The following is a 15419-nucleotide window of genomic DNA, read 5'->3' as shown; positions in this document are numbered from 1 at the left end:
CAAACCCCCCCTCCCCAGTTTTGAAATGTATGAATATCATTGATTTTTTTCTCAAGTTACAAACACCTTTCTTGGGTAGTTTGTAGGTCATCATAAAAGGATAATAAATAAAAGAATGTGAAAACAACTGCAAATACAATATTTTTTGGCAAGAAAGGTTTCATCCCTTATTATCGTATTTGTCTATAGACAAAGCAGTATCAACTGTGATTATTAACTTGGTGATGTTTTAACCTTTTTGCTTCTGTCACTGTAGTTCTGAAAAAATATCTGAATGAGTAGTATAAAATTCTATTGAGCCATAGCTTGCATCACATCAATGGCAAGAAATTCTAAAGCACTTGGGTGTTCTCTGTTTTCTCTGACATGTTTTTCACTGCCAATGCTCTTTCAACTTTTTTTTACCGCCAATTGTGTTCAGTGCAATTAAAGAAGGTGCAACCACATTTTTTTTAACTCAAGCCTATTTTCAGGCAAGCAACTAACCAGTAATTGCAGAATATCATTAGCAAGCAAACAAGGGGCAAGAAAGCCACTAACAGACTTATACCAAGATAATTACAGAAGCAAATTATTGTGTTGGTACATTAGGTTGGAAGGTTTACTGCTGTTCTTTCCAAGAATAAATCTTTGTTCCAATGATGATTTGAAATTAAATTTACCCTTTTGGAAAGTATGAGTTATTTCTCTCTTGATGCCTGGTAGTTACACATGTCTGTGGACTAAAATATTAAAGAATGTACAGTTACTGCTCGGTAGGAAAAAAAAACTTGGATGATAGACTGATAAGTATCATGATTTGTATAAAGTGGAAAAAGCCAATCCAGAACCGGTTACAGTTTATGTTCTGTCCTGGGAAATGATCAAAGAAAGTGTCATTTGCTACCATAAGTGAAGGTGTTTTCTCTTGTCCCTCACATCAAAAAGCAGCTGGTTCTATACAACTATTGGGGCGTGATTTATCAAATTCGAGTTCACTGTTTTTCTTGATTTGAGGAAGAGCATAGAAAGAGCATAGAAGAGCATTATAGAAAAAACGTGAGCATGAATACACTTAAAAATAGTTTCTGAGACCTTGAAAAGTAGTAAAAATTTTAAAATTTTGCCTGTTAAAATATGGCAAGTAAAAGCTGGCAAGTTTTTGTAGAGGCCAAATGAAACGGTCCATTTCCCAATTTATTATGACATTTGAAATTTTCAGCCTTATTGAAAATAAACAAAGCAGTGTTATTCTTCCTTGTGTGTGAATTTTTTCCACTGGAAAATTGGACCATGAATACTAGTGTGGGTTTTCCATTTTTTCCCCCTCAACTACAAAAAAAATTCTAAATTTTCTAAAATTTTCTAAATTAATTAAAGTTTAATTTTCTAAACTTTGTAGTAGTTAGGAAAATAAACTATGGCAGAACAGTTTGAAAGAAGGTTTTGAGGAACATTGTTTCTTGCTTATCTGCGGGAGGCTAATTGGTAATACCTATTTTTTTTTTGTTCAGACATATCCAAGCAAAAATGAAATGTTTATCCAAGAGTTCTTCTTGTTCAGAACATTTTTGACTGCCTCTGTACAACAGTTACAACAATTACAACTGCAGCACAGAATGGTCAGGACAGTGTGCTAAATGAGCTTTGTTATAGAAAAAATGGTTTAATTACATAAATAATGTTTTTTAATGGTTTGTTTTATGTAATTAAACTACACTGTTTTTAACCACTTAGTAGCTATTTTCTTTTATACAGATTTGTCACTGTGTTCATGGGGATTATGGCTAGTAAGCATAAACTGCACAGGAACCCAAGTTAATTGGGTCGTTCACCTTAAAATTAACTTTTAATATAATGTAGTGGGTGATATTCAATTTTTAGCTGGTCTTCATTTTTTATTATTTGTAGTTTTTGAATTATTAAGCTTCTTGTAACACTCTCCAGTTTGGACTTTCAGCAGGGTCTAAATTACCCTAGCAACCAGGCAGTGGTTTTAATGGGATAATTGAATATGAATAGGTGAGGACCAGAGTAGAAAGGTAAGTGATAAAAAATTACAATAACAATAATTTTTTGACTTTGGGATCAGTGACCCCCTCCGCTTTTTCAAAGCTGGGGTCTGAAAAAGAAGGCAAATAATTGAAAAAACCTATGCAAAATGAAGACCGCCATAAATGGAGGGCACTCCCTTTATGCTAATTTAACAAAAAGAGCCAAAAAATACTCCAAGCTACAAAAGTTACTTTGCACACCACATCATTAATGCTTAAGGTATGCAAACATATGCATATAACTACAACAATATATAATTACAACGACATTAAAACATATAATTTAGTACATACCAAACACAGCATCCCCAAAAACCACAGCAGCACTCAGGCTTGCAAGGCAGATAAACTGGTGTGTGGGAGAATAAAAATGAAGACCAGTTGAAAAGTTGGACAGAATTGGCCATTCTAAGACATACTTAAGTTAACTTAAATATGAAATACCACTGGGTTAGGGTGTTATTGCATAGAATTTCTGTACTTGGTCAGCAGTATGTTTTTTTAAAAATAAGCATATTATTGTAAAAATTGTTATAGTTGAATTAATTGTGTCATTGTATTAATGACATTTTAAATATTTTGCATTTGGTGTATTTTGGGTTTGGGTATTTCTTATTTCTTTTACAAAATGCAAGTGTAATGTTTAGTAGGCAGTGTTAGTTGTTATGAATTGAGAAGTCATGTTTGAAACATGTTTATATGGATATTAAGATCTATTCAAATATAGATACATTCATGCATAGATACATTATATATATTTAATGAGCAAGTGCACTCCAAAAATTAGTAATTTGCAAGTTCAGCAAATACGGCTATCACCCAAAAACAGTCTGCATTTAATGGGTCAGTTATTCCTGTGTGCCATGATTATAGCATGCCTTTTTTAAGGGACACTGTATCCTCACATGTTCCTTTGTGGGAATACATATGCCATTGCAGATGTATTTTATCTTTTATAAAATCCTTATGAAAGTATTCCTCATACTATGGAAATGCTGAAATTAAGATGTAAACACCATAATAGCAAATTCTTCACTTGAGCCGCCACTAGAGTGGAGACCCCATCTATTAAATAAACAAATTGGCATATACACAGGGCATCAATGAAAACCATTGCCATAGAAAACTTTCATAATAAACTGTGCAAGAGATTACTAATGAGTAATCTCCCAGACCACTCCGGAACATTATTGCATAAAATGCAGATATATTCCTATACACTTCTCCTGACTTTATCAAGGATTGATTTAAATTCTAGCATAACATAGGAATTGATCACTGCACTTTTAATTTCAAATATGGACTTGGCTAACTGGATTGGGTACTTTTTTCCTGGAAAAACATATTTGATTATTATATGAATGAAATAAATGTTGTATCTTGGCAAATAAAATGAACACTATCTTTTAATTATAGGATTTCCAGCTGTATTCATAGTTATATGGGCAGTGGCACGGGCAACCTTAGCAGATGCCAGGTAAGATTTAATACATTACACATTAGCGTGTGTCAGAATAGATGTGTGGTCAGAACATGATTTTATACAATATTAAAATAAATTCAAAAATGTTTTCTATTTAGGATTTGTAAAACTAGAGAGCATATAGAATATAACAGATTATGTTAACTGCCACAGGCTTTTTATGGACATGATTCATTTTTTACAGATCAATAAAAATATATATTGCTTGAAGCTGACATACTGTAATAATTACAAACTTTTACAAACACCAAAATGTTCCATTTTGTTCCAATAGCAGTTAAGGTAAAATGCATGTGCAAAAAATTTCAACTGTCGATGTTTGGGGACTCAATGGGAATATCTACACAACATTAAAAATGAATCTAATTTTGCAAGGTAGCTACTATGGGCGTTATCCGTCAACATTTGATTTTTTATGAGATTCAAATTTTTTTTGTGCTAAAAATTATGAATGTGAATAATGGTTTAAAGAACATATTCTTTTTAATATTTATTAGGTGGAGGTCATTTAGAAGTCAATGGGAGCTGTCCTAGGTAAAATAAATTACATTTCATATAAATATATTCAATTTGAATCTTTAGAATTTTTTTGGAGCTTGAAACTAAATGATTAGCAATCCACAAATTTGAGGTACAGGTATTTGTTATCCAGAAACCCTTTATCTTAAGTTTCAAATTACAGGAAAGCCATCTCCCATAGAGTACATTTAATCAATTAATTCACATTCCTTTTTCTCTGTAATAATAAAACAATATTGTGTACTTGATCAAAACTAACAAGCCCATTACCACCATTTTATTTTCAGTAAATTTTAGTCGTTTTAGATGTTTTTGAAACCATCAAAAAAGTATTTTTTTTCTAAAACGACGAATGCCATGTCATTTATAAAATATACAAATAGAAAAAGCAAGAACAAAATAAAACAGAACAATCTGAATGAGACAACGAAAACCTCTTAATTCCTTAAATTGTTCTTGATACTACTAGTGGAAAAAACATGAAAATATCTAAGAACCTGAATAAAATAAAAATTGTACAATTGGATAAGAACAGCTTCCATTGATCTCTATATGATCTCAACTTTTGTATTAGTTTCTTAACACTTCAAATCATAGTTTAGAGTAATCAGAAAAACCCCCACTATTTTTAGCTCCAAAAAATATTATTTGGTAAAACCAAAAAATAAATGGGCCCTTGAGATATAATTAATCATTGTAGCAAAATAATCCTATTTGGTTCATTTAACGTTTATATGATTTTTTAGGTAGACTTAAGGGGCAGATTTTTTAAACTGTGAGGTTAGAGTTTTCCATAGAAAAATTTACCCACTTTTTTCTATGGAATTTTTAGAAGTGTATTTATCAATGAATAAAAGTTAGAATTTACCATTTGATAAATACACTTCTAAAAATCCCATAGAAATGAATAATAAGCAGGTGTGTTTTTCTGTGGTAAACTGCAGTATAACCTTACATTTTGATAAATCTGCCCCTAAAGTTATGGAATTCCAAATACATAAAGACCCTTTATTTGGAAAACCCCAGGTCCAAAGCATTCTAGATAACAGGTTTCATACCTGTATATAAGCTTTTTTCCACTATTTTATTCATTCAAGATTTTTTTTTAAATAAGGTAACATTCTTTTTTAAATTGTGTTTATTCAAAGTAGAAACAAACCTCTACAATTACACAAATCTGAATATTGATAAACAGGCCTCAAATGAAGTCCACTGGAGCCAAGGAATTTATTAAAAGATCTGAATATGAAAAGCACAATGAATAAAAGAGCTAAACAATGGAAACAAATACCTCAAGTTTCAAGTTTTCAAAATTCAAGTTTTTCAGACAATTCCTAGTGAAAAAAAATGAGAACATTTAAATCCTCGAATTGATTAAAAAAAGGGTCCAATAGCATCCCATTGACTTTCATAGAGCCTTGACAACTGTTACTTGGTGATTTTTGTATATAGAAAAAATAAAAAATTTTATCGATTCTTGAAAAAAAATTTGAATGTTAGTAAAGAGGGACCTTAGAGTACACCATTTGTTAAATACACTTCTAAAAATCAGATCGGAATTAATAGAAAGTGGGTGGGGTTTTCTGTGATGAGCTCTAAATTCACACTTTAATAACTCTGCCCCTAATTGCAGGCTATGTACTTATATTGCTCCACAAAAAAAAAAGCACATCTTAAAGAGAAAGTGTACTCTCTATAAATATTAAATAGTGATCTGATTCTATAAAGCAGCTGCTTTGAGTTTATTTGCAAAATAAAATGCATTCTCTCTGATGTTGTATTATATTGTGAGCAGATACTATTTAACTCATATGTAAATATAAAGTGTTTGGTATTTTTGAATATTTTGTTAAATATTTTTTGCATTATAACAGTAATTTACATAATTCACATGTAACATAGTTTCTCAGTACAACCTGTTTCTCTCTGTTGAAGAGGAGAAGTGAGAGTTGTATATTCAGGATTGTTTTATTTATCAGTAAACACAAAACCTTTTAAGCAATATAAATGAATTAATTAATTCTAACTGGTTAGATGACTCATTTAGTTTATGCCAAGGCCCACAAGTCATTAATTTAAATATTGTATGTAAAATACCTAGAAGCTGTAATCTGTAGAAACAGGGACCTAAAATACTTTATTAAACATGGAGTAAACACACAGCACAGCATGTCACAGCATTCATTTAAATAAAAAAGTGTAGTTGTGATTTAAATAATATGGTAGAATATGATGAGCCATCTGTCTACATAAAATATGATCCTTTTTTTCTTGCATGGGCCAGTAATTCACATAAGCATTGTAGCATGATTCAGAAAAGGGACAGACATTATCGAAGATGCACCTGAGACAGTATTCATTCACATTTTGCTAATTTGTGTTTGCAAATTAGTTCTGGATAGAGTCCACGGGTCCCATAGAAAATTCAGTGGACACAGTAAAACTGGCTACATTTGTCTAGAGATTGGCTGGAGAAATGGCTGCAACTCACAGTCTGGAACCTGAAACAAGACAGTGCCCCAAGCAAATAGCTATGTACGATGGTGGGTGCATTACATCAGCCCTCACTTCCGTGAACCATTGAGATGGTGCCTGAAAAGAAACAAAGGAAATTCCATATGCTTTATCATATCATTGATTGTATTGGTTGGGTCCCGCAAAAGTGTCACTTTTAACTATATTTTGCTTTTTTTATCCTTAGATTGGACAGAAAGGTTAGAGGATCTGGCAATATGAGATTTTTTTTTGTTAGCTTACAATAATTTGGTAAAGTGTTGGAAAAGAGAAGAGAAAGCTAGAAAAAGCAGGGTCTATATGAAACAAGATTGGTGTAAAATAAATAATATGACCATGTTATCAGCACCAGCATTGTGTTTGCTCAGGCACCTTTTGCTAAAATACCTTTGGCTAAACTTGCGTGTGAGGGCAGGTGTCATGCTGACTATTTTGGCCTTGGGTAACAAAAAAAAAAGTGCAGTTTACAAGGTAGTTTTTTGGTCCATTTAATGTAAGTTATTATGAAATAAAATACATTATAGTCAATGGGTGCTTTATCATTGGCAACTTTTTCCTGAACAAAATACATTGAAATCGAACGATTCGAACTAAAAATCGATTGACTATTCGAACATTCAATAGTCGAAGTACTGTCTCTTTAAAAAAAACTTCGACTACCTATTCGCCACCTAAAACCTACCGAGCACCAATGTTAGCCTATGGGGACCTTTCTGATCGTCGGAAAATCCTTTGAATCGTTCAATTCGAAGGATTTAATCATTCGATTGAACAATTTTTCCTTCGATCAAAGTAAATGTGGTAAATCCTTCGACTTCAATATTCGAAGTCGGAGGATTTTACTTCGATAGTCGAATATCGATAGTTAATTAACCCTCGATATTTGACCCTTAGTAAATGTGCCCCTTAGGCTTAGTTAAGAGTTTAATCCCAGCCAGGACCATTGGTCCAATTTTGTTATGCTAGGGAACATCAAAAGTGGGGGAGAAATGACTTCCAAGCGAATGTTTCCATGGATATTGTTAATACAGTATGTTGATTATTATTTTACTCTGTTATTTTGGGGAGTGCTAGTTAACATCAAGGTGGTTATAGCATTGATTCATGAAGCATTCGGTCCTTTCATTGCTCTGTTGTGACTAATAATAATATGTGTTTTAATTTAAATAATTGATATATTGAACAACCACTATGCATTGAAATATATCACAAAGTGTACTACAACTATAAAACCTTTATTTCCTTGAATTATTATACCAATAGCAGAGTAGCTTGCTTTCTTATTTCTGGGCAGTTCTCTTGGGAGAACTCATAGATAGTTTGATTATTTTTATATGAAACCAACCTCTCATTTAAGGAAGTAAAAGTAGGTTAAAAACAGTAGTTCATTCGCTCCAAAAGGAGGACCGTTTAAATGTAGGTTTTTCTGTATTTGTCTGAAAAAGCATTTTGCCTGCACCTCCCTTTTCACCCTTCCTTTTCTGTGTCAAAGCTTCTTTAACTTTGGGTAATCCCTGGTGTGAGGCATGTTCCACTTAAAGAAGGTTAATCTTTCTATATATTTGTTTTCATTTAGCTATGACGATAATATTCTCTGTTTTTAACCTCTAGTAATACTATATGCCCATTACAGTTTACTAATAATCTTTCATTCTAGATGTATTGCTAAGGAACGAAAAGGTTTGAGCGCACCTACCACCAATGAAAACAAATAAATGGTGTGCAAGGTCAAATGAATGATAATCAAAGACAAATATAGACAAAGAATGACCCCTGTAATTGCACCACCCCACAGTGTATGTCAGAAGTTCCCACGTATGAATATTAAAAATAAAATTTTATTGAAATGTAGTAAAAAATTTCCTTTGACAAAGCTCGCTATTGCGAGTGAAACGTGCGTCAGGCGCATAAACTCTTTTTAATTATCAGGCAGGGGGACGGGAGTGAAATCATTTGCGGAAGGTGTGGTGGAAGGTTGGTTTGTGGGTGATCTTTCGTCTCCCTATTATACTATTAGGCAGAAGCAGCAATAGGCAGGAAGTAACGCTCTGATAGAAGCAATTACTGTAACAGTTAAGGTCCCCATAGACGCAATGGACAATTCGTATGATCGTACGATCGTTTTGAGATAATCGTGGTCTCACAATGGCGATCGGATCTTTTAAAAATCTTTACATCTATGGCCAGCTTAATGCTCCCGAAGGAGTGCCCGGCGTGTCTGATAACAGTGATTGCTGTAGCAGGCTTTCAGCTGCCGATGCGACTAGGCTGGAGCAGTGTCAGCCAGGAAGCAAAGCTCTGTTAAAAGCAACCACTGTAACAGTCATGCTCCTTAAGGGATGTCATATAACAGTTATCACTGTAGCAGGCAAGATCATTAAGGGAGCGCTCTCTGTATGTGTATGCGGGGTGAATTACGAGCTGGCTCTTTGAAGGCTCACAGAGGCTTTCCTGTCAGGGACCAGAGCCAGTTAATTTACGGTGTACTCCAACATTAAGCACCTGCTTTAAGACTGCAGTCCCTGCATAATAGCAACTGTTTTCACCACTACCATTGTGCGAACCAAGCACCATTTATTAGAGGAAGTGGACTCGTTGCCTGAATCCTCTATATTTCCTCCCTTAACTAATGACCCTAAGTCCCTCCTGATCTTGTTTTTATAATATCAATTCCTGTGCATATTTTTTACTACATTTCAATAAAAGTAAATTTTTAATATTCATACGGTGGGAAATTCTGACATACACTGTGGGGTGCAGCAACATAACTAGAGGGGACGGGCCCTGGCGCAGGACGTGCAGCCGGGCCCCCTGCCCCCCGGTAGTTACGCCACTGGTGGGGTTGTGCAATTACAAGGGTCATTCTTTCTCTATATTTGTCTTTGATAGATGTATTGCTAAGCCACAAGTAGATTCTTTGTTTGTGGTGCTCTTCTGCCATGCTATTCTATATGTTTTTTTCTGTAAATGATATTTGGAAACTTGTACAGTATATAGACAAGCTGTTGTCTATATAATATGTGCTTCAGATAAAGCAATATGACATATCACTGTTTTCTATAAAAGACTGGATTATTTGCTGTGCTTTTAGAAAACTCTTGACATTACCTGGAAGCAAACAAGTCAATACTCATTAGGATTTTCAATAGCTTCAATATGTTGTAGCATACCATTGTCCTATGGAAGATTAAAGGAAAACCATCTATGGTCAAGCTTCTATTTGATTTCAGTGTCAAAAAAATTCCTATTTGAGAAACCTGACCAGTATTGGTCCATGATTTTCAGTAATCCCCACTTCTTACTATTCCCACTTTTACTTTTCCCACATTTTACTCCTAAAATATTTACCTGCATGGGGTATTAATCTATATAGTAATTGAATAGAATGATGTACTTCTGCCAGTGCACTATTTGGAATAATTATTAAGCATTTGCCATTTTTTGCACCAATAGATCTCTTGCTTATAATAGGTCTCTATAAAAAGTTGTCCTCTGGTGTACAAACTAAAAAACATAAACAAGCTTGAAAAATTAAGGGACACCACAATATTTTTTAACTTGCAAAATATTGTAAAACAAGTCCACACAGGAAAATCAGAGTTCAAATGTTAAAATGTAGTGTTGAATAAATTAGTAAAGTGCTTTCTACTGCATTAAAATGTTGTATTATCAACGCTTTGATTTTCCTTTCAGATGTTGGGAACTTAGCGCAGGTGATATCAAATGGATTTATCAAGCCCCAATACTGGCTGCTATTGGGGTAAGTTACTGAATTACTTTTTGATACAAAAATATTTGTAGCAACAATTTTTTTTGTCTGGATATTAATCATTATAAGTATATTTTGAAGATAATTAAATGTTATGATCACCCCTTCACAACTATTTTCTATTGATATTGTTATTTATTTAAAAATAATGATTTATTTTCAGGTGCCATCATGCTCTATTTATTCCTATGGAATTTTTAGAGGCATATGTTCCAAAAATCAAAAATGTTCATCAAACAAACCTCTCCAAACTGTAATATGTTATTATTTATTAAGAATTATTTATTAATATAAACTCAAAATATGATCACATAAAAACGTGAAAAAACAGCAGATTCACATTCTACCCATCCCATTCTGCCAAATCTTGAAAAAAAGTCTTAAACTCATATTGAAATGTTGATAAACTAAGCTTAGGGGTCGTTGCAAATTATCAAGCAGAAAATGAGGTTGGCCTGTAATATAAACTGATGCTACAAGGCTGATTATTAAATTCTCATGCTAGTCGCACTGGCTTCTGTGCTGCCATGTAGTAATTATCTGTATTAATTACTAATCAGCTGTACATTTTTACACTTATATTCTGTGTACTATATGTTTTGAGTTGGTCCCTAACAGTTGGTAAGTGACAGCAGCACAGAGCATGTGCAGTTAATCAACAAAAAAGAAGATGGGGAGCTACAGGGGCTTCTTTGGGGGCACTGATCTTCCCTGCTAATGGGCTGTGGATGCCTTGGACAGGTACAGAAGCCCAAAACATAATGTACAACAGATCTAGCCTTCTTTTTTTTTTTTGCTTTAGTTCTCCATTAATAAATCTAGAACATTAAAGTTTAAAAAATTAAAATTTTCTATTTTGACACAAACAATTGAATTGCGGTTAAAACTGAAACTTGATTATTAATAAATGCCCCATAGATAAAGGCATTGTTACAGTAATCTCTATTTGACATACTGTATCTATATATAATAGCTATACATTAATTTTAATACACTGCCAATAATCTAACTGTAACTAGGAAGTTCATTTCAAAATATTCCTAGTTTAATGAGCGATTTAGTAAACCGTGTATTTTACAGGTGTTCCGATTCAATTGGAATGTAATAAACAGGCAGCCACTAGTCAGATTAAATAGGTGACATTTCATATTGTCTGCAGCTTGGGGTTCCAGTAAATGGCTATTAATAAACTGACTAAAATATTCAATTATTAAATTAAAGTCTGCACAGCAGTGATTTGATTCCAGCAATATATTTAAAAGCGATTTGGGAGCTTATTTTAAAATCGAGTATTCATTTTAATAAAATAAGGTTGATTGGTAGCCTGCAGAGAGAGTAAGATTTAACTTTGAAAAACTTTAACTTTTTTTTCTCATTTGACTTCATTTTTATACATCTCTAGATCATATAAAAATAAATCACCCATTTAATCAGAGATATTATTATTACACATTTTGCGTTCTCTGACGAAACATCATATTTTAAACGTGATGAATTTTCATGACATTGTGATTCTTTAATAATAGGACTTTATTCATAATGAATTTGGCAGTGTAAATTAATAGTTATACTTTTGAAAATAATGTATATGCAACAAATGTGTATATAATTTGTTGATTATCATTCTGTTACTTTGCTAATGACTAAACACTAAGGGACAGATTTATCAAGGGTCGAATACTTCGAAGTTCGTCCATCGAATTAAAATACTTCGACTTCGAATATCGCTGTCAAAGGATTTTTTCACCGAATTTGGCCATAGAACGATTGAAGATTAAATTGTTTGAAACAAACGATTCGAACAATTTTAGCGTACGATAGAAAATTTTACTTCGATGTGTAAAGACTTAGAAAAATGGTCTAGAAGGTCCCAATAGGCCAACATAGCACTTCGGCAGGTTTAATTTGGCGAACTATTGAAGTCGGAAGTTTTTTTTAAAGAGACAGTACTTCGATTATCGAATATTCAAATTATTTTACTTGGAATTGAATTTGAAGTAAATTCAAAGTCATAGTATTCTATTCGATGGTCAAAGAATCCAAAAAATTACTTTGAATTTCGAATTTTTTTAATTTGAAAATTCCCTTGTATTCACTTCGACCCTTGATAAATCTGCCCCTAAAAGTAACTATTGGTATAAATAGACAGTGTCTGGATTTTAGGTTCTTGGTTATTTTAAGTATTATTTTCTATAAGTAGAGTTGTTTGAAATATTTTACATGTTGAAGTTTTTGTAAGTGTTGCCCATCTAAAACTAACATAATAGTAATTTTAAACACCCTCTGCACAGCTCATATTACCATTTGTAATATTAAGAAGACTTTGGTGTTAATATTTTCCATAATATAAACTTATCAAATTCTTAAATACAGTAATATAATAATAAAAAATACAATAAAATACAATAATATAGAACTGATTTATTTGTATAATGGCTCAGCATCCTGGGGGTTAATTAGGTATTACCTGTTCGTTAATGATTCATTGTAATTCATATTTAATAAAAGACTTTTGAATGTTACTTTCCTCTGGGCAGCAGAAGAGTCTCTGTTTATGCATATTAATGACCCACTTGAAATTGCTCTTTGGCATGCTGACTTAAGATCTTTGGCTATGAATGCCATGACTTTGTAAAAAAAAATGTTAAATAATCTCAAACTACATTTGTATTCAAAAAGTTTTATCATTTTAATGAACCATGGTAAGTTTCAAGGTTAACTGCATACAGTAGGTATGTAGGTTGTCTAGAGCTAATATGCCATTTTCACTAAACATCCACAATTAGACCTTTCTTTGTGGTAAAAACTGAAAACAACCTATATCAATTCTTTATTATTAAGTTTATGAGCAAGTAATGGAAACAGGTTAAATAAGACAGGAGGATTGTGAATACTAAAAACATTTATAGGTGTATCTTACCTGTGAGATTTCCATCTTTAGTGTTTTGCTGAAGTAATAATTATTATGAAAAACAACTAAAAACAAAAATAATTTATTACAGGAGAATTATTTATGCATGCATTCATTAAGCACATAAAAGCATATTCTGCAGTGCTGTACAGTAAATGGGTGTATACATTGAATACAAAAAAATCAGCTTTTAACCAATACTAAGGGTACACAAAGTAAAAAAGTGTCATTTTTGGGAAGGAAGCTCAGTTAACAGGAATGTCAGACTACAGTTACTGTAGTCATTATGTGAAGATTAGGTAATGAATTTTAGTGGCATCTGAGATATTATGGTATATTGAAAATATTTTTTATTCGATATGATAAATGAAGAACTGGGCAGAAACAGACATAACCCAAGGCCTGTGTAGATGGGGTGCAAGAAGAGACCTGAGTCAAGAGATCTGGGTTAAGATTAGAAGAAGAGACACAAGATTTGAGTATTGTCTATATAGAGGTGGTATTGGAAACCAAATGAATTGATTAGTTGACCAAGGGACGAAGCATACAGAGAAAACAATAAGGGGCATAGGACAGAGCTGAGGAAGCCCAACAGAGGGAGAGGTAAGGGGAATATGATATTTTGTTGCAGGAAACACTAAAAAGAGCAGTTTGAGAGGAACTGTAAGAGGAAAAGCAGGACAGGGTAATGTCAAGAAAACCAGGAGAATGATGGAACTGGAGAAGGAGAAAGTACTCACGGTTCTGAGAGAGCTATAAAAATGAATAGTGAGAAGTTGTTATCGGCTTAAGTCAGTAAAGTGATATATGGCTAGAAATAATGAAATGTATATATTAAACTTATTGTAGTAGCAAAGAGGTTCATCAGCCCTAGAATATTAATGATGCATGTAATGTTGCCTATACAACAACAGTACAGAGCTTGTGTGTCAGCAGAAAACATAGGGGCAGATATATCAAAATGTGCAATTAGCGCTCATCACAGAATAAATCCCTCCCTTGCTATTTAATCCTATGGGAATTTTAGAATCATACAGTATTTATCAATTCGTGGACTCTAAGGGGCCCATTTACTAAGGGGCCGATTCATTAACTTCGAGTGAAGTATTCGAAGTAAAAAAACTTCGAATTTCGAAGTGTTTTTTGGGCTACTTCGACCATCGAATGGGCTAGTTCGACCTTCGACTACGACTTCGAATCGAAGGATTCGAAGTAAAAATCGTTCGACTATTCGACCATTCGATAGTCGAAGTACTGTCTCTTTAAAAAAAACTTCGACCCCCTAGTTCGGCAGATAAAAGCTACCGAAGTCAATGTTAGCCTATGGGGAAGGTCCCCATAGGCTTGCCTAAGTTTTTTTGATCGAAGGATATTCCTTCGAGTGTTGGATTTAAATCCTTCGAATCGTTCGATTCGAAGGATTTAATAGTTCGATCGAAGGAATAATCCTTCGATCGTAGCATTTGCGCTAAATCCTTCGACTTCGATATTCGAAGTCGAAGGATTTTAGTTCCTAGTCGAATATCGAGGGTTAATTAACCTTCGATATTTGACCCTTGATGAATCGGCCCCTTAGTAAGTGTCGAAGTGAATTCAAAGTGAATTTTTGAATTCAAAAACGTCTAGTTTGTAAGTGATTTTTGGGTACTTCGACCATCAAATAGGCCAAAATTCGATTTGAAAAAACTTTGAATATTCGACCATTCGAAAATCGAAGTATTGTCTCTTTAAAAAACTTCGACTTCGACACTTCGCCACCTTAAACCTGCCAAATTGCTATGTTAGCCTATGGGGACCTCCTAGAACCTATAGCCAGTATTTTGATAAGTTTTTAGAAGTCGAAATTTTTTTTTTGAAAATCATTCAATCAATCGATTAAAACGTTCGAATCGTTCGATTCGTACGATTGATCGAACGATTTGCATTTGGTCGATAACAGCTAAATTAACTCAAAAAAAAATTTGTCTATCGAATTATTACAATTCAATGGTCGAATTTCAAAGTTTTAACACTTTGAAATTCGACCCTTAGTAAACGTGCCCCTAACTTTCATCCATTGATAAATATGATTTTAAAAACTCCATAGGAATAAATAGAAAGTGAGTGAGTCTTTCTGTGGTGAGTTCTAATCTCACATTTTGATAAATCTGACCACATAGATGGAGATAAAGGTGTGGAGATAATGTGGAG

At 33.2% G+C, this 15419-nt stretch overlaps 1 protein-coding gene across 1 annotated transcript in view; it reads left to right on the top strand.

The window, feature by feature from the left end:
* Positions 1-15419, top strand: part of pth2r.L (parathyroid hormone 2 receptor L homeolog) — an 85056-nt gene that overhangs the window by 43925 nt on the left and 25712 nt on the right. The window contains exons 8-9 of the mRNA XM_041576644.1: positions 3450-3510; positions 10243-10309. Of these exons, the coding sequence (XP_041432578.1) occupies positions 3450-3510; positions 10243-10309 (128 nt within the window). The remainder of the gene's footprint in view (positions 1-3449; positions 3511-10242; positions 10310-15419) is intronic.

The sequence above is a fragment of the Xenopus laevis genome, chromosome 9_10L (assembly GCF_017654675.1).
Source record: "Xenopus laevis strain J_2021 chromosome 9_10L, Xenopus_laevis_v10.1, whole genome shotgun sequence".
Taxonomy (NCBI): domain Eukaryota; kingdom Metazoa; phylum Chordata; class Amphibia; order Anura; family Pipidae; genus Xenopus; species Xenopus laevis.
The sequence above is the reverse complement of the archived record's forward strand: the minus strand, read 5'-3'. Positions and strand labels throughout refer to the sequence as shown.